Source organism: Quercus robur, chromosome 4, assembly GCF_932294415.1.
Source record: "Quercus robur chromosome 4, dhQueRobu3.1, whole genome shotgun sequence".
NCBI classification, from domain to species: domain Eukaryota; kingdom Viridiplantae; phylum Streptophyta; class Magnoliopsida; order Fagales; family Fagaceae; genus Quercus; species Quercus robur.
This window is the reverse complement of record NC_065537.1, coordinates 73,607,663-73,630,981: the sequence shown is the minus strand read 5'-3', so window position 1 is coordinate 73,630,981 and position 23,319 is coordinate 73,607,663. Positions and strand designations below refer to the sequence as shown.

The following is a 23,319-nucleotide window of genomic DNA, read 5'->3' as shown; positions in this document are numbered from 1 at the left end:
TCATATAAATTTGTATAGGCTTTGAAGTAAAATTTATAATATTTCTAACATTTTCCTATCTGAATTATTTCTTGTAATTAGTTATACACATATTTGTAAGACCCACATATTTAAAGTTATTGTTTGCTATTTAGACCCCAGTAAACACAGTTTGTTTAACATACTATATTAGCCAAGTTGTTACTTAGATTAATTATTCAGATCGAGGTTAAACAATAATAAATCATATCAAAATAAAGAAAAAGTAAAGAAGACAAGCGATATGAAAACCTAAGAAAACCAATGAAACCGTCTAGTTTCAAGATAAAAAACTTGGGGAGGATTTAACTTAAACAATCTACAAGACAACAAATTCACTAAATAGAATAGAAGTGTTTACAATAGATTTTTCCCTAAATCTAGTGCTACCTCTTGTAATACTTACTCATATGACTAGACGCAGCTCTGAATCTACGGACTCTTCTATTTTGAATTTGTTGCATACAAACACTTAAGTTTGTGACTTTGAGATCCCACTCAAAGATTTACATCATCAATACAAACTCTCCAGTTTGTGACTCCAAGACCATCCTTGAAGGTTTAAATCTCTAGCACCTTTGATGACTAGTGATGGTAGCAACTTCTACAACACCGGATCTTGAGTTTCTTCAAATAATAATACTAGTAGAATATTTTAAACAGTTTTGGGTACAAAAACCCTAGATCTACAATTGGAGGCATAAGAAGCACTCTTCTCTCTCTCTCCAAAAATCCATTTTAAAACGTGTCTTAGGGTTTTCTTTAAATATTTTGTGAATTAGATTTGAAACCCTAATCACTTAATAGGCTTAATAAGCTATTAGGCTTTAATTAAATTCTGCAAATTCATGTCTTGATCGGTCGAACTTGGCAAGTTTCGAATTTTCTAAACCTGTAGCTTCTTTATTCTCGTATTCTAATTTGTAGCACCTTGAGCATTATCTAATATACTCTATAGACTCTATAATCTATACCTAGAAAAGTCTGTGCTTACGATTTGCCAATTGTTCTAAACTTTTAGAACCTAACAATCTCTCTCTTTGGCATTGGCAATCCATGACAACACTTACATACAAAATGAAATGCTCAAATACAAGAATATCCCAATTACAATAAAATGCCTAAATACATCAATAATTTCAATCTAGTACTTCTAATTCAGAAGTTGCAAGAAGAGGCAAAAGGTCTTGATCAGAATGTATCTGTCTTTCTTGAAACACTCAAAAGAGCACATCAACACATGTGTGGAAATAAATAAAAATAAACAATATGAATTACAATGATAACAAATATGTAAAATAACTCTCCCCCTGAGTTAGATACATAAAAACTTTTATTTTCTCCCCCTCTCAAAAACAATTTCATCTCTCCCTAAATAAAAACATTTGAAAAACCTTTTAAACATGATTCACAAATTTCATCTATTTCTCCCCCTTTTTGTCATGTATTGACAAAAACAACCTAAGTAGAATGTAGCCAGAAAACATACACAACAAAGGTCAAGAGAAAATAGAGAATCAAGGAACCATTAAAAAAAAAAAAAAAAAAAAAAAAAAAAAAAAAAAAGCTCTACAAAAAATAGACACAACTCCTCCTATGAAGAGTAACAACTCCCACTATGAGCAGTATACGTTTTAAAAATAGCTTTCTCCTCCTATAAAAATAGGAAAAACAAAACAAGTTTTGGGAAAAATAGTTTTGAAGAAAATTTAGGAGGTGAGGAAAACTGAAAAGAAACACAAACCAAACTTAAAAAATAAGTTGAGGATACACATGAATACAAATATTCTCTCTTTCAATATATGCAAACTTGACAGCATGAGACCCATAAACAGATGCATGCAAATACTTCCAGGCACAATTAGTTAAGACTATATAATATAGATCTCAATGACGAAAAAATTCAGCATGCAAAGTGTTTTCATGTGTTGAGATGTTTTGAACTCAAACCAAACTTAAGAGTAGAAAAAATATTTGCACATTTTATAATCCACCATATCTCTCAAAAAAATATATTTTCAATTTTCAATAGTTCACACATCATGTAAAATAGCATATACTAAAATGTATTGAACACAAAAATTAATCAATCAATTTTTAAATCAAGTTGAGTACCCAATTTAGCAAAGTGTCTGCGTGTTGTGTATGAAACCAATGAGTTATATAAAAAATACATGATAGATAAAGAAAACAATGTAATGCATGTTAATCTAATTACAAATGATGCATGAAAAGACTGGTCGATCAAGAACTAAAAAAATTGAAATTTTCAAGTTTCAATCAGTTGAAAGGAATCGAAAAAATTTTCGATCAATCAAGCATTAATTGAGTCAAGCAGAGAGTTTTGGCCTAAAAACTAGACAATTTCAATTGGTCGAGGACCTTGTTCGATCAATCGAACCAGTAAAAAATTTTGAAACTTAAAAATCTGGAAATTTTATGCAGAAAAACAACTTAAAAAATAGTTTTTAAGACTCAATACATATGCATATGATCTAGAAAAGTTTTAAAAACATAATGACACTTAGATGCAAACATCAAATCCAGTCAAGAAGTTAAAACCACAAGATTTAAACTTCAAAATCTAACCCAAAAAAAAAAAATGTATTTACATAGCAGATCATATGTGTTCAGTTATGGTTTTTCACATAACGTTTATATTGGCTTTATTCCATGACAAAAAGTGTTGTAATTGCATTAATTTATTTTCTTGTACTTTGTGGTATTTAATTATAATGGGTTTAGTGTTAAGTGGTGAAGATTTGATCAAGATAGTTGAAAGTCACATGAGAAGCACATGTTGGAAGCTGAAGAGTCAGTGTGTTTCACGACTTATCTCGCGACTTGGCCAACTCACGAGATGACTCGCGAGATGCACTAATGGCTGGGATTTTAAGTGTGACTGCTATACCCTTCACCCATACTATATATACTCTCATTATCCACAAAATTGTAAGGAGATTGTTCAGAAGAAAACCCTAAAGAGAGAGATTTCTACAACACCCACCTTGTTAGAGAGAGTTACTCATCCTCAAGAGTGAATGGTTATTTATACCTTTCTCTTAGGATTTTCTAGTCTTAACAATAAAAAAAATGACATCAAAATCAAGATCATTTGTTCAAAGACTATAAACAACTCACACAATTAAGCACTAAATAGCACAAACTAATAAACTGCAAAAAGTAACTCATCAAAGCTAAGCAAGGTACACAGTCATGAAATGTAAATTTCAGTGGTCAACCTTAATTACACACTTAGTGGTGTGCAATACCCAAAAAAAAAAAAAAAAAAAATCGTGTTTTTATGTTATGACCAAAAATCAAAAAGCATACATTATGCTAAATGAATAAAATGCAATAACAATGTGTGACAGTGCTCAACTAAGCTATAGAGGGTATACAAATAAGAAATATCAATTTCTTAATTAACTCATGAGTACATGTACAAACTAGTACATACTCATACAAAATCAGAAATAGCTCATACACTTAGTTATGCAATACACACTTTCTATATTTCTCCACAATATCAAGCATGTTCTAAGTCAAGAGAGAAATATTATAATTTATGTAATCCTCAAGAAAAATAAAACAATTTAGTAGTTCTACTATTGAGCTTTCATACTTATTGTGGGTCCAAATGCAAACACCAAGAAAAAAAAAAAAAGCATTAAAAATACCAAATTGTAATCAGCCTGTCAACAATTTTTCCTCAACAAAGAGTAGTAATCAATTAGTATCACCCAAGCAAGCAAAAGAGACCATAAAACCCAGCAAAATAAAAACTATACAAAACAATTCTAAAGTTTAAACACTATAGTCTAACTTTGTATAGCTTATACATACCTTCAGGAGCTTTAATTGGTCCAAAAGTCTTTGACAAAGCTCTCTGGTCCTTTCAAAGTCATCCTCTAATATTTCAAAATCAACATATGCTTGTTATTAAACAAATAAGAAAAAGAGAAAAAATTAACGGTAACAAAATTCTTTTCCGTTACAACAGAACCAAGGGCAAGCATATATAACAATACTAAAGAAATATTTTTTTTGAATTAATAGCTTTCTCTTTTTGTTTTCCGTAGCTCTATGTTTTTTCAGATTTAATAAACACAATTACTTATAAATAAATAAATAAATAAAAACAGAACTTGAAACTTAAACACATGAAAGCAAAGAACATAAAAGAAAAAACTGTAGGCTTGTTGACTCCAAGTTGCTTAAGATTTTGCTGATCTCTCAGTAGTGGAGACCAAGGATGGAACTGTTTCTGTGGCTTCTACATTTGCTTCTCATCAAGAAGGAACCAATAAAATAAGACTAATAGCATTCTTTTACTCTGATTTTGTGCTAAAGTTTGAGCTTCAATAACTCCATTCACTCAAATTCTTTTCTTTGCCATCCAAATTTTACATGGGTCATTATCAAAGTTAGGGCCCTTATATATTGTGGATACCAAGATATGGATGTATTTGGTAGTGGGGCTATGGGGGGTAGTATTGAAGAGCCTCCCAGCCAAATGCATAGCCATGAAAAAATATATATGTACGTGCTCTGTAATACTACCAATTGCCTCACATTTGGTTCATAATTCATTTTTTCCATCATGCTAATATCTTCAAGACTTCATCCTTGAATTTTTTTGTTCATATTCATTATTCATAAATGAATAAATTATTTAGATTTATCACGACATGAAGGCAGGAAAAATTGAATCCAATCATCACTAATTAAGTAAAAGGGATTTCATCGAACTTGTGGAATGCAATAAAAACAAATTACAATAGAATACCAAAAAAAAAATATACAGAACAATGCAAATTTTCATCTGCATTCAAAAAAACCCAAAAATTAAAATCGGCTCCCATTTAGTAACACCATAGACATAGACACAGACACAACAGCAGGCAACGAAACATATATTGCAAGAACCTTTGAAGTTTCTTTAGTAATTGTTGCAAAAAAACCAAAAGAGACTGGGAACCCGACACCATAAATAAATACCCGCACATCAGTCTAGCCTAAATACCAAAAACAAAACCAAATCTAATTCAAATACTCTAATCAGAAGCAAATATTACCCAAAGGGCTAAATAAGAAACAATTCAGCCAAATTATAAAAACCTGATCATATTTATGCCTAATGGATGGGGATGAACTGCAAATCAAGAGAAAAACTAACCAGTAGTTGTTCCGAAGGGATGGTAGCAGGAGGCTAGTCGTTGGGAGGAAATAGGCCTAACAGTGAACGATAACCCAAAAAGCAAAGAGGAAAACTTTCTGGTAATGGTGAAGGACTCTGTTTATGGGTTCTCTTTGTTTTTTGTTTTTTTAAAAATAAAATGTGGATGGGTCTTTCTCGTGTCCTTTCCATTTTCTTCAAACTGTATTTTAACCATGTGTTTAATTGGTTTATGGTATAGGTGTCTTATCAGTAGAAACTACTATTAAAATTGTGTTTTGATGTTGACGAAACAGTATATCCCTTCATTTTTTAGCTTATACATAGCAGAATCTTAGATGAGTTTTTTTCGTACATGGCAGCACAGTCTTAATTGTATGAGAAAGTTTTTCCTTTTTATATATAGAACTAGTCGTTAACCCATACAATGCACGAAAAAGCTATTGCGTATGAAGATTTAAATAGTTCTTTGTTTCTTTCTCTTTGTACATTAAGATTCCAATCTCATAAATTCTTATCGTTGATATGAAACATTAAATTACTACATGAAAAATACCAATCAAACTTAAATTTAATTTTAAATTAGGATTCCAATCCTTAACATCCTCAATTATCCAATAAATGTTAAACTATCAATTTCTAATGAATTGATAGATGTGTTTAGCATGCTGAAAAAAATTCTAAATATAATTTTAATTCCTATAATAAAACAGAGATACAAAACACTTTATTTAGTTGAGAAGCAGCAATAATTATGGATTTAGCAATCAAACAAACAAAACATAAAATTTCTGCAGAAGGTCATAACAGCTTCAACATTGATGCTCAATTGCTCATTCCCTCTTCTTTCTTTTTTTTTTTTTTTTTTTTTTTTTTTTTTTTTCAACTGAAATACCATAGGTTATCATGAAAAAATGAATGAAAACTCAAGATATTCCTTACCATTATCAATACCCCTGCAAAAATTGTTGCCGGTGCTGTATAATTCATGCTCTACTCACATATGGGAAATACTTCTTTTTATGTTAAATAAATATTAAAATTATTTAGTTTACTTGAAAATGATCACAAAAAACTTAGGCTGCGTGAATGCAATTCATATCTAATTAAATCCATTACTATAAAAGTGCTCTTACATCTACTTTGATAAGTACTAATAATATAAGAATTGAATATTTGGTTGTGAAAGGAATGTATGCAACTATACATCAGTTCTTTGAGCTCATTGAGCATAAATGTATAGGGGCTCTTTCTTGTGCATTGATCTAAGAAATCTATAGAATTAATCCTTATCCTAAAAATGAAAAGAACTGGCCACAGTCATGGACTGGAGGGCAAAGCAAAAAATCACATGTTCACAAAGATTTCAAAGTTCTTCAGATGGAAATTTGGCAATATCACCCCTCAAACATGTTTGATACACATATCATACAGCAAAAATACTTATCATAAATGTTATTAAAAAATAAAAATCAAGCTCTAAATTTGGATGATTCACCTACTATGCATAAAACTTTCTACTATGCTCAACCATTTTATCTTCAAAACTTTATAACAGGCATTGCTGCAAAAATTTGGATGATTCACCTAGAGTACATCTTTGGCAGTGACTCAATTAAATACACTTTCCAACCTTAATCCTAAATCCAAATAAAAGAAAGCCAACAAATTCAAACTGTTCCAAGTCTGAATTAAAAGCAATGAAAACAGGGTTGAAGTCTAGAACCACATATTTACTACAATCTTGACAAAGTGACCCTCCTCAGCCAAACAAAAAATCTTAAATGTTTAGATCTAAGCAGCAACCCATGCAATATAATTTCAAAAAAATCATACACTAGAAACTGGTCCCTTGCAGTAATAAAAATCTGATAGTGAAAGAACATTGGAAAATTATATAATGGTAAGGGAAAAATCCTAATATTAAAGTAAAAATATCACTAACCATTCTTTAAAGAGACAAAGCCCAGATAGAATTTGATCTTCTATGGATTAGGAATTCAAATCCCTAATTGAAGACAATTGGATCAAACCCAACCAGAGAGATTTGTGTAGTGTGGACATGGTGGTTAGTGTATCTTTTTGCTTGCTGCAACCAGAAAGAATAAAATAATTAATGTATGTCTTTCATGTCTTTTCTGTTAGGATAAAAATAAAAAGGCTCCAAATGATGATCTTAGGATTTGGACTCACGTGCTTAAGGGGATAACATAATTACATTCCACACTTGTACCTCAAGTTGTTAAAGTGAATAGTTATGACTTATGAGTATTACTGGTAGAATTGTAAAATTTTAAAAAATTATAAGATTGTCGGTAAAAAAATTACGGTGTCGGTAAAATCCCAAAAAATAAAAAATGTGTTGGTATATAATTTTGTTTGCACTTTTTTGTTTTTAGTGTCTGACACACTGCTATATTCGCTGCCTCAGGTTTTTTGGGAGTTTTCACAGTACCAAAACTCTGCTCATTGTACTCTGCACAGTTAACTGCAATTGGTAAATTCCTCAATTTATTAGCCCTTTTATCAAATTCTGTTCCAAATGTCTTATCCATAACTCATCAAACTATATTTTCTACCTTTTATTGCGATTATAATCTGGTCAATAGCCTATTTTTCTCTACAAGTGTGGAATGTAAATAATATATAATTGTGTGCTTTACTCCGTTTAATCAATTCTTATTTTTGAAGACCCATATGAATGGACTTCGACATTTGATACTTTTTGTACTGTGGACAGTCTAAGAGTTTTTGGATACCTTGAGTTTTTGTTAGTCTTTCTTGTATTTATGCAGTAGCCGTATATATTATGCAAGTGAAGTTGTCAAGTAGGTGCATTTAAATTGTAAAAGGAAACCACAATGTGATTGTAAATGCCGAGCTAAAAGCTTTGGTGCTCCGGATGAACGCCACGTTTCTGAAAATTCCCCAAGAAGTCCTTTTGGGCCTTCTCATTACGAAACCGAACGTGAAGAGAAGGAATAGGATCAGAAGAAGACGACTCGAAACCAAGAGGATTTCGAGTTAGAGTGGATTTACGCACTTTGGGTGCCATAGTGCAGTCTATACAAGAGAGAGAGAGAGAGAGAGAGAGAGAGAACACATCACAAACCAAAAATAGGAATGAAAGAATACGTATGCATGAACATGTGACGTGCAAAATTTAAAGGCATCATGGGTAAAAACCCAATCCAAGCCTACCAGCACACATTCAACAATAATCAAACATGCATCTAAAATGCATGAAACATTGCTAAAATGCAATGAGAATGCAATGTATGAGCATATAACATCAAATCAACAATACCCAACCCAACAATTTCACAAAAATCTCAAAAACCCCAAAACTTAGGTCTAAAATGCATGACTGCATGTAAATGAGGATTTAAGAGCACTTACCAAAGGATTAAGGCTTGATCTAGGCCGAAAATCACAAGGGTAGAGAGATAGGAGTGAAAGAGAAGTGTTTGGAGTGAGAGAAAAGATTTTATGTCGAGAGAGAAAGAGAAAAAATGAGATCTGATTTGCATTCAGCCTATAAATAGAAATCGCAGCTCGATGGATCGAGGTATCTATTGAGATTTGTCGACTACTAAATCTCAACACAAATGAATCGGTCAAGGTGCTGTTGAGGATCTGTCGACGGCAAAATCACCCCGATGGATCAAGAATTTGTCGAGAATCTATCAGCCAGACAGAGAGCTTAGAAATTTGGCTCGATGGATCAAAGAAGCTGTTGAGAATTTATTGAGAAGAAACCCAGAAATCTAGATGGATCGAAATTCCGTCAAGATCTGTCGAGAAAAGGATAAAGAAGGGCTCAATGGAATGAAATCTGTCAAAGATCTATCGAGAAGCTGTCAAGCTTGAAGAAAGAAGGTTTTTCAAGAAGGGAAAAACACATAAAGATGAATGCAACAAGTAAGCTACTTAAACATAGATCCAATCAACATATTTAGCTCTCAAAACATCTCTCAACAATTATGCAAAGCATTCAGATCCAAAACACACACACACACTAAACAAGTCTAACCTATTTTATATTTCAAGAACAAGTTAAGACAGTTTAGTGAACATATATTCACACATGCATTCCTTATGATAGCCAAGTCACATTATACCTGCACACGTATCAAAAGTAGCAAAGAATTTTGTGTGTTATGTGTGAAAACATAGCAAGAGTGCCTTATATTATGATGATTTGAGATATGAGAAAATTAAATACACTCACACACAATCATAACTGCTTGATGGGGACTATCACCTTCGAGGTACATCCTATAACTCCTACTTCTCCTAAAAGCAACCATATTTAAAAGCATTTTAATTCTTTTTGCTTTTATTTTTCTTTGCATATTTTTTTTTTTTTGAACAAATCATGCATGGGCATATAAGAGAGAGAAGAAGTACCCAATTATGTAAGCCAAAACATCACAATTTTGTTACGCCAAAGCACATAGATGTTATTCATGATTGGTGAGCTTTAGTGGTGAGATGATTATTTATGCCTTTCTCTTAGGATTTTCTAGTCATTCCCGTCAAAAAAAATGATATGAGTGTTAAATATAAGAGATTACTTAATCGTACTCATCACAAACACGAGCCACAAAACTCACTTGCTTAGTTGTGTATTGAGATGCTCATCTAAACTACAAAAGATACAAAGTTTAGAAAACTTTGTTTCAATGGCCATCAAAGGTACACAAGTACCAATATACATAAACACACACTGTTTTTGTATTTTTCTGATTTTTCAAAAAAATTTATTTTTATGAAAAGCAAAAATTGAAAAACAACCAAACAAAAACATGAAGAAACACACAAAGTATAAAACTAGACTGACTCAAAACAAGAAAGCAAGACAAACAAGTAATGCATAACCATAAAGGGAGAGAGAGAAAAAGTGACTGAATCACTTTCAGCTTTTTTCTTTCCACACCTTGGAAGAACCTTTCCTTTATGCGAATCTTTGATCCGAAGGTGAGGGGGAAGAATTGAAACCTTTCAAGTTTGAAAGGAACATGAGAGCCTTTAGAAGATCTTCAAGAGGAGTAAGAGATGATGGAAACTGATTCTGATTCCCAAATGAGACCATACTATTACTTTGTTGAGTGACTAACCACTTATAGCAATTTGGATGAGTATGCCCTGTAGCTCCACAGTGATGACAGAAATGTGGCTTCTTCGGTTGAGACTTTTTGTTGTTTACCTTCTTAGTCTTAGGATTTCTAGTCTCTTTCTTTTCAACCTTAGGGGGTGCTCCTAGAATAGATTTGTCTTTATCTATGTTCTCACTAACTATTTCAATTTTAGATTCATTATTCTTAGAATTAACATTATCAGCAGGTAAGACAAACATAGTTGTACTAGATGAGGCAATATTAGGAGAAGAGAAATCATACCCCAAACCAGTTTTATCAGAAGCAGCTTTCTGAAAGCTTAGCATCTTATCGAGCTTTGCACTGGAAGTCCTCTCCAATTGAGCTCTAACCTGGAACAATTCCACTTCAAGCTTCTTTGTCCTTTCAGCAAGGAAGTTGTTCTTGAACCGCAAAGCTCTAATGGTTTGATTTGCTTCATCAAGCATTGTAGAGAGCTCCTCTCGATCTAGTTCCACATCACTCAACTTCTTGGTGGCCAGCCTATAGAGTTTCTCATGCTTCTCGATGCTTTTGATAGTTCGTGCTACCTTAGTTCAATCATTGAGTACCACTAGTAATAATCTTGTAACATATTACAAAATGAAGAACATGGTTCAAAGTGTAACTTAATTGGCGTCTTCCCATGCACAAAAACTAAATGAATTTTGCTAGAATTTTTTTTATTTCTTCCCTAATATTTCTAAGCATTCTATGCAATTTTCCCCCACTTAATTTGTGTATAATTAATTAGCTCGATAACAAAAAATTTTGAAGAATTAAGTAAATTGGTATGAAGTACTAAAACATTCAAATAATCAACTTATTTATTTCTCAAACTTCCTAATTCTTTTATTGCCATTCCAAAATTAGCCAACTTCTTCCATGCAATGACATACAATAAATTAACTTGGATATGAACTTGGGACAATGACACCCAGCTTCTTTTTCATGTTTTTTACTCAGTAATTTGAGATGGTAAAAAAGAGGGTGAGATTCATTGGCGAACTCTCAAACTCACCCAATATATATTGTTTTTAAAAACAAATAATTTGAGAAGAGACAGAGAAAAAAAAAAAAAAAGATGAGATCTATATATAAGTGAACTTTCAAACTCACCCAAACACCCAACTTCTTTTGCAACTTTACTACTTAGCCTACTTAATCATGCTATTTAAAATATATTTTTGTTTCTAGGTTGTTCAACGGCAGTCTACTTTTAAGCATGGTTTTTAAAATGTACAAATGGCTCTAGGTTGTTCAACTAAAGTTCGAGATTCTTCTTCATCTTTCTTCATATATAATTTTTTGTCTTTCTATGGATCAATCTAAATTCTTTCAAAAACACACACACACACACACACACACACACACACACACACACACACACATATATATATATATATATGGTGTATAAATTAAAATAGTGTTAATAGTAAGCTCATGTGACAACTATATCACTCTAACTACAATTTATCATCTTAATAAGTCGTAGAATATTTTGTGAAAAAAATTAAGACTAACATGGCTCAAATCAAATGTGTTACAATTTATAAAGTTGAGTGCATGCTATACGTACCTATAAGAAAAATGTCAATGAATGCCCAAGAACATTGGTTTAAAAACTATTTTTAGAAATATTTTATGGGAAAATGATAAAATAATAAATTTTGTTGATAGGCATATATATTTTCCATGAAAGTGATGACAAAACATTCCTAATATAATTTATTAATAGTTTTTCTAAGAACACCCATTAACATGACCCTACATATAATAACGCAGCCGAGCATTGATTATTTGTTGTCATAATTATGACTAATAAACAGGCGCTGGTCGGATGGTCAGAAAATCTAACTACAAAATCATTATCAAACCATAGAAAAATTATTCTTTCTGGTAAAAAAATGGCAGGAGAGAGAGTTCAAAACTTCAAATCAGAGCGAGATACAGTGAAAAACACATACATACCAGGAAGATAAAACAAATGTAGGTATTATCCAGAACAAAGGCAGGTGATCTCCACTAATCTTTATATATAATTTTTCTTTAATCATATGAAGGGAGGTATGAGTAAGTGAGATTCTCTAAATATGTCAGCATGTCTAGTGTAATTTAAATCTAGTGATGCAAAAAGTTGGCTCATCAGTGGTCTCACCTTTTGGATGTGAGACAAAAAATATTGGAAAAGAAAAAAAGAAAAAAAAGAGGTGTGGAAATTTTTAAATAATTCCATTTCATGATCTATATGATTTATTTATATTATACTTGCGTTACAATAGTATTACAAAACTATGGTAGTTCATGACATTATACAAAATTGTATTTACTTTGTAGTCTATTAATTTTTATCCCCTTGAAAACTTAAGGGTGGAAGTTTGAAAACAACTTGATTTTGGAAGAAATGTTTTTTTGATGGAATAAAACACAACTTAGATACTTTGAGAAAGGACAATGAGAACGGAGAAAAGAAAAATATTTCTTAATTTTAGAACTCTAGCTCGATCTATTACCATGTAAAAATATAAGAAAATCTTGAGCAGCTACATCTTTTTTTTTTTTTTGGTGATACAAGATAAAAATTATATTCTAGCCTAATCTAAGTGTGTATATGTGTGTAAAGCTCCCTCCTAAAAACTTGAACTCCGGTTCTTACCCCTCACACCCCACTAGCACTTATGCTTGTAGATATATTATTATTTAGTAATATAATGGGCCTCATAGTAACTCAACAACGTTAATACTTGGTGAATATTACCAAATAAATCTGGTAATATATGATATTATATAAGACGGCATGATCCTAGTTGTTTCTAGTGTAGTCCATAAAAAAAATTAATAATAAGGGTTTGTTTGAAAACAACTTATTTAGCTAAAGCTGAAAATTTTTTGCTAAAAGTATAGGAAAAAAGTTGAAAAATAAGCTAAATAGTATAATGAGATCCATAAATAGTATCAAAAAATGTAGTTAGACCTATGAATAGTAGCAAAAATATGCTAAAATTGTAAATAAGCTGAAAATTTTAGTCCATCCCAAACGATCTCTAAATTATTTGCATCAACCTTCTTCGGCCTTATAATTGGATGATATGAACATTTATTAATTTTTTTTCTTTGCTTATATGTCTGATCTTCATAAAAACAAATGGTATTATCTGCATCAACCTTCTTTGCTCTTGTAATTGGATGATATGAACATTTATGAATTTTATTTTTGTAAACATTATCTACTTCATCGGTTTAGGACTTCCCCCCCCCCCCCCCCCCCCCCCTTTTCCTCTTCTTCTTTTTTGAAATGCCATAAGACAATTATTTTCCTTATGAAATTTTATTACGACGGCTTAGTTTGAATGTGGAGATGGTGAAGGAAAGGTCAAAAATTACTAAAGTATTAAAGATGAAACCTTATTGTTTAAGCAATTTCAAACATCTGCTTCATCAAAAGCATTTGCTCTTGTTTGGTGCTGTGGTCAAGAAGGTGACATTATAACCGAGTGGAATTAAGGTGATTAAAGGTATGTAAGGTTACTGGTTGGTTTGTCCATGTTGGAATGGAGTCAATCTCTGCACACTCAACCTTGGATTGAATGGTCTCCTCCTATCCATCATGGATAGATTCTGAAAGGACATAGTGTGGATCCACGTTAATTTAAATATATCATGGCAAATTTAGGCAGTAGAAACTATTATAGGGAGTTCGGTTGTGACTAGGCCTAATGTGAGTAAATATGTTCAATTGCGTGAGACCCTAGTTCAATGACAAGTTCCATCAAAGGAAAGGTTTCATCCCTTGAGGTGTTTAGTTGTGTAAGAGAAAAATATTGGATAAGGGGGAAAAAGATGCATCAAATGGTAAGAACTAAGAAGGGAAGGAAATGGAGGTTTCTGTTGAGGAAATTAATGTCCTAGTTTTCTTTTGGGGAGAAAGGAGAAGGAAAAGGAGGATCTATATTTTTGCAAGGAATTTGTTGTCAAGGACATTTAATTATAAAGGATGCATCAAATGGTAATTGAAAATATGATTTAAGGCATCAACTGAGGAATTATTCAAACCCAAGCAACATACTAAACCGTAGGGATCTTAAAAAGCCAAGATAACATATATAGTCACAATACATAGAAGTTCAAGACAACACCATGGAAAATAAAGACTCGAAGCAACAAAGTCCAACTCATAAACATCACCATTCATGACATAAATTCTAAAATGCCCCATAGGAAAGAACCTTAATCTTCCTTCCCTAACAGAGTGAGCAGGAACTTCTTGTAATCCCCTGCAGTTTCCTTGGACACTGCATCATCAAGGGCTACACTGTTCCTCTCATGGTAAAGCTCCTTGAGGTCTTTCAAGTCCTTCTCTGCCCTCGTAACGATCACACGAGTGAGTTCATCCTCATCAGTCCCAGACCTTTTGATTGCATTGCGCAATACCTATAGCAAAACAACTCAAGCTGAGTCCAGCTAGTACTACATTACTGAAGAAGTGAGAAATTTTCTAACTTTATATGAAATTTCACCTTTTCATAGTACTTCTTTGGGTCATCAATGCATCGAATGGCAGCATGCAGTGCCTTTTGGAGCACGTTAGATTCATCTTTCAACAATTTCTGGGGGAAAAAAATTCGTGCTTGATTAATATTATGATTAGCTTAAAATATTTGAGTGAACATTAAAGTTTAGACTCTTTTTACAGTTCATAGAACTCTGAGGTAACTTGCTTCTTTAAGCACTAATAGTGTTGAGAAACAACTTGTTGCATATCTAATCACGGTGTTTGATGCATTTTCTTACATTTCAATATATAATGAAGGGTTTCAATCTGTACCTTAGTGATGGAAGTACCATGCTCATCTCTATAGCGGTTAAAAGATGCCTTGAGTTGTGCCTTGCTCCTTGTTGTCAGGATCCTGATAACTTCTTCATGATTAAATATTTTGTCTTTGATAGCTTCATGAAGAATATCAGCTTCAGATTTTGCTAATCTTTCATTTATCTCAGGGCCATCATACCGGTAAGTAGTCACTAGGCCAACCAAGAACTGTAACAGTCCAGAAAGTCAGAAAGCTCCAAATTATCTTAACTTAATATAGGGCACATTAAAATCTTACTCTTTCATTCTATGAAGCCCTAATTTTTTTTTCTTTTTGCCAAAAACAAAGCCCAATACATTTTTTGTGGTGTTTTGATAATAATTTTTTAATGGGTAAATTATAATTTTCGTCTATGAAATTTGATATAAGTTCAATTTTGGTCCTTCTTGTTAATTTTGGTCCTTCGTGTCGAGTTTACCCCAAATTTTAGAAACTAAAATTTAATTTACATTTTTCTAGTTTAACATATAATAAAAATACTATATGAAGTTTAGCTCCTAAGTTGCATATAGGTATATCATGCCACCAAAAGTGATGAAGACAGGCAACTTTATAAGGAGACTGTTTGTTTAGCATCAGTGATCAGTCTTTTCTTAGAGAAAGTATCTCCAGCGCTGGACGTATGAGACTGATGTCTCACTAGACCCACATGTCAATGAGACATTGGTCTCACATATATGTTCAGCGCATAAAATATTTTTCCCTTTTCTTGAGTATTTTGTCTCCACATTTTTCAATCAAGTTGTCTTTTTATTATTAAAAAAAAACATGTTATAATAATTGGAGGAGGGAGATTCAAACCTAATTGTCTCCATTATAAACACTAAGAAGTATCAATTGACCTAACAGCATCGGCATAAAGTTGGTTATCTTAAACTACATAAAAGCTTTACAATCTATATTCTTTTTGGATGAAGAAAACTATGATGTATATAATATATATCATGTAATTTGGAAAGAAAGAGTGAGAAAGGACAAATAAAAGGGGCCAAACAACATGCCTTGCGCAAATCCCCGGTGGTATGTGCAGCCACATCTTCTTCCAAAGAACGTTTGTAGCGGCTTTGGTAGGCACGCCTCACTGCCAAGAGCTCTTCAGGAGAGTAGATGCATGAAAGTTCAATGATAACAGGAAACTCTGTCTCAGCTTTCTTAATGGCTACATTAGCCAAAACAGCATCTCGATCTACTGGGTCCAATATCCACCTGTATACTGCTTTCTGCATGTGTTCACAAAAGTTGGAATCTTCACTTAGTAATCACAAAAACAATTGGTAATAAAAATTAAGAAGGAATTATGTTCCATTGATTGATGGTCAAGGAGAAGTACTTGAATCAAACAAACCTCATTTTAAAGTGGATTTAATAGAATATCACATTTATAAGAGTGAAGTGTACACAATAAATTATAAACCTCATTGATCATATATGCATTGCAAAATTTTAATTGAAAATTATTGTTTACATTGTATTTTCAATGTAAGATTTATATTGTAGACTAAACAAATTAGTACAACATTATACATATTTGCAAAATATATATAAAATTATACACATTTACATAAAAATGTATAATATTGTATACATTTATTTTAATCTATGATATAATATAACAATTTTCCAATTTTAAATAGTCCGATTCAATGATATTTTATAAATTTGGCCGAACTACACTTGACAGTTTCAATTTCATTCTTATACATCTAATTTTATCAATTTCATCGAATTATTAATTATGTTAATTTGGGTCCTTTGTTTTTCAATATCAACTCAATTATATCTTTAATCAAATCAATTCCTAAAGGGAAAATTTAAATTGAAATTGAAAGTGGAGAAACGAAAGTTGACCATTTGAAAGTTGAATGAAAAAATTGATATAATTAAATGTATGTGGATTAAATATAAATTATAACAAATATAAAAGGACCAAAAGTGTAACTTGGCCTTTTAAACATTGAAAAAGAAAAGAAAAGAAATTAAAGTAAAAGATGACTGCTCGGTAAAATTTTCATTATTAATGATTCAATGTTGCTTAGATCACAATGACAAATGAAATTAATAATTTACTGGGGGCCCATTTCCAATGGGTCGTCATTTAACCTTTGGTTGGGGTTGGGAAATACAAGTGACCCCAAACAATTTTGTTTTGTCCCCTGTACCTATTCTCTTGTTCTCAATACAGGACAATTTTATAGCATGAAAACGCTTGGACCACTAGAAAATAATTTGTGACAAAACCAATGGTTTCTAATTGCTACAATTATTTTTCTCAAAAAAAAATAATTGCTACAATTATGTGAATTTATATGCTTAAGCATTGTTTTTTACCCAAAAAATTTCTTCATTGACTAAAAAAATATATGAAGATGATCATGATTATGATGATAATCTAACCTCTAAGTCCCCGGAGAGCTCGGACTCAAGGCGCTTGACGAGATCTTCCTGATAAAGCTCCTCATAAGCTTGCCTAATTTGCTTCCTTTGAATTGCATTTCTATGTCCAAGTATATTGATTATTGCTTTCTCATCAGTCCCCCATCCTAACAAGTTAACATACACACACCAAAAAAAAAAAAAAGTCATATTAGAACAAAAAAAATCATATAAATTAATGAAAAGTGCAACCTTTAGATGTTTTTATTTGCAAAGAAAATTTAGACTAACATTCATATATTAACACTTACACACAAAAAAAAAAAAAAAAAAAAAATTAAAGGAATCAACATATGCATATATTCTTCAAGAGGCTTGTGGCTCAGTATTATTGTATTCGCTTCTCGTTCCATTTGTATATTCCATTAAATTACTTACAAAATTATGTAAAATTAAAAAGTAGAACAATTAGTACTCCCAATCACCATTTTCTCAACAACAAAAAAAAGTATTCCCAATCACCAAATAGGAAATTAAATAAGTTACTAATAATCAAATCAATGAAAAGTGCTCATATTAGAACAACAAAAATCATATAAATTAATGAAAAGTGCTACCTTTAGATCAATTTATTTGCATAGAAAAAACTTACTAATAATCAAACCAATATTCAAAGAACAAACAATTTAACCTTTACAAGCCTTTTGGAGATTTTCTGCGTCTTCATGGATGGAAACATTTTCAGGAACAATGATGGTAGCCATTGTTTAGCTCTTCAATCTTTCACTAGAGATAATTTTAATTTCTCTAGAATGACAATCCTATTTATAATGCTACGAAATTTTTTTTATTAAGGCCTTGTTTAACTTAAGAATTAAGAATCATTAATGACATTTTAAAACTTGTTTACCCACTAATACATGTGACTTAATATGCATTAGTTGGCTTGGATTCTCATACAATTACAGTGTCCATTGTTGGCATTCTCTGATAGGTTCTTCTAGTACACATTTATTCCACTTCTGTTTTTGCATGGATTACAAATGCACAAATATTCCTTTACATAAAAAGGACATGGGTTAAATCATAAATGAGACACTTTGAATTTTGAGCCATTTACTTCTCTGCCCAATTAAGCAAAAATGGACAACTCGCAATGACAAATCAAATGAACAAACCATTTCTTTTTTTCTTTTTTGGAGAAAGAATGCACAAACCATTTCAATTCACTGCATACATAAATAATGATGATTAAGACATTAGTTGGTCCACAATTTTGCCTTTACTACTATCAATTAAATTAAGATGCAGTGAGATAATTAATTTGTTTGACAATGCCGTTTGTAAGAATTAAGAAGCTCTTCAAAAAAAAAAAAAAACTAAGAAGGATTTTTTAAATAATTTTTGGTTGTCCCACATTTTTGTCTTTTCCATTATTCCAAGCATTCTGTCCATTTCCTAAAATTTCATAATATTCTATAAAACGTAAGTTAATCATTTAAACTAAATAAAACGCACATGAAGGCTGATTTTCTATTTTGGAGTAACATATATTTAGAGAGGCCAAAAAAAATTATATTCAGAAACAAAAGATAAGCTCAAATCAAAGTAATATTAAAAGCATCATATACTATTTAACCTTACACTTTGTTTTTGGGCCATAACTTAACATCTTCTCAAAATAAAAATAAAAATTTAACATGTCTTGAATCAAGTTCAATAAAGCATCATGCCAAAGGCCTTATAGCTGAATTGGCACCTCCCCATGCACAAAGTGCTTGGGGGTCTAGGGGGGAAAGGGTTCGAGCTGCGGGGTTAGCAGCATGTTGTAATTATTTCTTAAAAAAAAAAAAAAAAAAAAAAAAAAAACTTTTCTCAAAAAAATAAAAGTTCAATCAACCAAAAAAGATAGTAGTACATAGCTATGTCTGCTTTGGTTGACTTTGATTCATTGTAAAATCAATGTGTTCGGTCTTAGACTCTTAGCTTAATTTGATTAATCTAAATTAAATTAATGTGTTAGGTCTTAGCAATTTATGGATTAGGTGCTTTTGATAGTTCGTGCTACCTTAGTTCAACCATTAAATACCACTGGAAATAATCTTGTAACATATTACTAAATGAAAAACATGGTTCAAATTGTAACTTAATTGGCGTCTTCCCATGCACAAAAACTAAATGAATTTTGCTAGAAATTTTTTTATTTGTTCGCTAATATTTCTAAGCATTCTATGCAATTTTCCCCCTCTTAATTTGTGTATAATTAATTAGCTCGATAACAAAAAATTTGAAGAATTAAGTAAATTGGTATGAAGTACTAAAACATTCAAATAATCAACTTATTTATTTCTCAAACTTCCTAATTCTTTTATTGCCATTCCAAAATTAGCCAACTTCTTCCATGCAATGACATACAATAAATTAACTTGGATATGAACTAGGGACAATGACACCCAGATTCTTTTTCATGTTTTTTACTCAGTAATTTAAGATGGTAAAAAAGAGGGTGAGATTCATTGGCGAGCTCTCAAACTCACCCAATATATATTGTTTTTAAAAATAAATAATTTGAGAAAAAAAAAAGAAAAAGAAAAAAGAAAAAGAAAGATGAGATCTATATATAAGTGAACTTTCAAACTCACCCAAACACCCAACTTCTTTTGCAACTTTACTACTTAACCTACTTAATCATGCTATTTAAAATATATTTTTGTTTCTAGGTTGTTCAACGACAGTTTACTTTTAAGCATGGTTTTTAAAATATACAGATGGCTCTAGGTTGTTCAACTAAAGTTGATTATTTGTTGTCATAATTATGACTAATAAACAGGCGCTGATCGGATGGTCAGAAAATCTAACTACAAAATCATTATCAAACCATAGAAAAATTATTCTTTCTGATAAAAAAATGGCAGGAGAGAGAGTTCAAAACTTCAAATCAGAGCGAGATACAGTGAAAAACACATACATACCAGGAAGATAAAACAAATGTAGGTATTATCCAGAACAAAGACAGGTGATCTCCACTAATCTTTATATATAATTTTTCTTTAATCATATAAAGGGAGGTATGAGTAAGTGAGATTCTCTAAATATGTCAGCATTTCTAGTGTGATTTAAATCTAGTGATACAAAAAGTTGGCTCATCAGTTGTCTCACCTTTTGGATGTGAGAAAAACAATATTGGAAAAGAAAAAAGAAAAAAGAAAAAAAAAAGAGGAGTGGAAATTTTTAAATAATTCCCATTTCATGATCTAATTGATTTATTTATATTGGGTTACAATAGTATTACAAAACTATGGTAGTTCATGACATTATACAAAATTGTATTTACTTTGTAGTCTATTTTTATCCCTTTGAAAAATTAAGGGTGGAAGTTTGAAAACAACTTGATTTTGGAAGAAATTTTTTTTTGACGGAATTAAACACGACTTAGAAACTTTGAGAAAGGACAACGATAATGGAGAAAAGAAAAATATTTCTTAATTTTAGAACTCTAGCTTGATCTAAGAAAATCTTGAGCAACTACATTTTTTTTTTTTTTTTGGTGATACAAGATAAAAATTTTATTCTAATCTAATCTAAGTGTATATATGTGTGTGAAGCTCACTTTTAGAGACTTGAACTCCGATCCTTACCCTCCACACCCTACAAACACTTATGCTTGTAAATATATTATTATTTAGTAATATAATGGGCCTCATAGTAACTCAACAACGTTAATACTTTAATGGTGAATATTACCAAATAAATCTAGTAATATATTATATTATATAAGACTGCCATGACCCTAGTTGTTTCCAGTGTAGTCTATAAAAAAAATATAATAAAGGTTTGTTTAAAAACAGTTTATTTAACTGAAACTAAAAACTTTTTGTTAAAAATGTAAAAAAAAAAAAAAAAAAAAAATAAGTTGAAAAATAAGCTAAATAATACAATTGGACTCATGAATAGTATATAAAAAATAAAAAAAATACAGTGAGACCTATAAATAATAACAAAAATAAGTTAAAATTGCAAATAAACTAAAAATTTCAACCCATCCCAAACAATCCTTAAATAGCAAAAAAAAAAAAAAAAAGGTAACAACATTTATAAGGTAACAGATCCACAAAATTTTTCATAGTATTTTATATTTTTCTCTTATGAATCATTATCATTTTAAGCTAGAGAGTGATAATAAACTATACAAGGGTTTAGAAAAGACACGAGAGAAGTGACAAGCACAGATCACAGATGTCTTCATTTTAGCTGGAACAAGGAACTAGTCATGATCTCATCTGTTAAGCAAATATCACCGGCCCTTCATTGATTAAAGAACTGAGTAGTCTTCCTTTTTTAATGTAGTCAACATCAAACAAGAAGGCATTTTCTATTGCATATGCCGGAGCTTTCAAGAGCTATAGCGGTGTTTTTAAAGCGTCTAGACCGGTTTTTTTGTATTGCATGAATTCTTTTACACAAAATGAGTTTAACAAGATTGTGTTTTTATGTTAGAATCTATTTTCCCTTCCCTTGTGTGTTTCTTAAAAAAAAAAATATATATATATATATATATATATATAAAAAGATTATGATCACAATAAATAAAGTTAAGAAGAAGAAAATAACTGCTTAACCCAATTTTAAGTTGAAGGCACACTTACAGTCAGGAAGTGAAATGAAATTGCAAGCAAATGTATGTGAGTATATTTACATGTATTGATTTAAATGATGATCTATACAAACTAATACGTGCAAAAATATGTGTATGCTTGTGTTTAAAGATTACCTTTGCAGGCTTTTTTGAGAGCTTCAGCATCTTCAACAGGAGAAAAGTGTTCAGGAGCAATGAGGGTAGCCATTGTTGAGCAGTTTGAGAATTGTTTTTTTTTTTTTTTTTTTTTTTTTCTCTCTCTCTAGGGAAATGATAAAAATGTGAAGGAGACATGACCATGAGCCTCCTATTTATAATAATATACTATGCCTTAAACATTAAAATTAACGCCACCTCACGATGATCATGTTTGGACATTACTTTACATGTGGAGAGAATAGACGTTGGTTCTATTAATATATATATATAAAAGAAAAAAGAAAAAAAAGAATAGACATTGGTTCGACAATCCTTTATTCCACCAATAATTAATTAAAAGAAAAATAGGAACTCAAACCACACTTTCTTCCTTTACAACAAAGTGAAGGATAGTTCATGATAGGTTCAAAATTCATTGTGTGTAGTCTGGGTTTATAAAACGAATCATGTTACTTGCAAATGACTTGAATTTGTCTCGTTAAAATATTCGTTCAATCACATTTGTTAATTTAATAAACTAGCTAAGCTTTAGCTCAAGTTTAAAGCTAGATTAGAAGTCTAAACAACCCCAAGCTCAGCTCTATATATTAATGAAAACTATAAATAATACTTACCCTTTAAAAAAAAATTCATAAAAGTGCAGTTTTATTTCATGATTTATAAAATTAAACAATTAGTATAAATGAATAAATTAGAAAAAGTTTACAACATAGTTTGGTAGTTAATATGTCTAACAAAGTAAAAAATTTAGGGTTTTTTAAATAAGGTTTATATTATTAAGTTAGTTTACCAAACTAAGTCAATGAAAGTTGTAATCAAACTAATTCAAGAAATCATCAAATTAAGTTTAACATAAAATTTTGAAAAAATGGACACTACAAAAAAAAGGGTCTAAAGCTGCGTTTGAAAAACGCAGCTTAAGACCCCAAAAACGCGGCTATAGGC

The 23,319-nt window shown here is 31.0% G+C and overlaps 1 protein-coding gene and 1 long non-coding RNA gene across 3 annotated transcripts in view; one reads left to right on the top strand and one right to left on the bottom strand.

Moving 5' to 3' along the window:
* The window catches only part of LOC126723659 (uncharacterized), a 39,213-nt gene extending 20,506 nt beyond the window's left edge, over nt 1-18,707 (top strand). The window contains exon 3 of the long non-coding RNA XR_007654409.1: nt 18,574-18,707. This is a non-coding gene — a long non-coding RNA (uncharacterized LOC126723659). The remainder of the gene's footprint in view (nt 1-18,573) is intronic.
* LOC126723657 (annexin-like protein RJ4) lies at nt 14,417-22,488 on the bottom strand. Of its 2 annotated transcripts, none has more exons than XM_050427261.1 (6): nt 22,351-22,488; nt 17,601-17,746; nt 16,208-16,426; nt 15,161-15,373; nt 14,853-14,942; nt 14,417-14,766 (listed from the first exon to the last, which is right to left on the bottom strand). In XM_050427261.1, exons 1-6 carry the CDS (start codon nt 22,421-22,423, stop codon nt 14,563-14,565), a joined length of 945 nt encoding a protein of 314 aa, XP_050283218.1. In that variant the 5' UTR covers nt 22,424-22,488; the 3' UTR covers nt 14,417-14,562. The 2 variants fall into 2 exon arrangements, with proteins under 2 accessions (XP_050283218.1, XP_050283220.1); XM_050427263.1 differs by having other exon boundaries at nt 14,417-14,768; nt 14,856-14,942.
* Between the last annotated feature and the right edge of the window lie 831 nt (nt 22,489-23,319).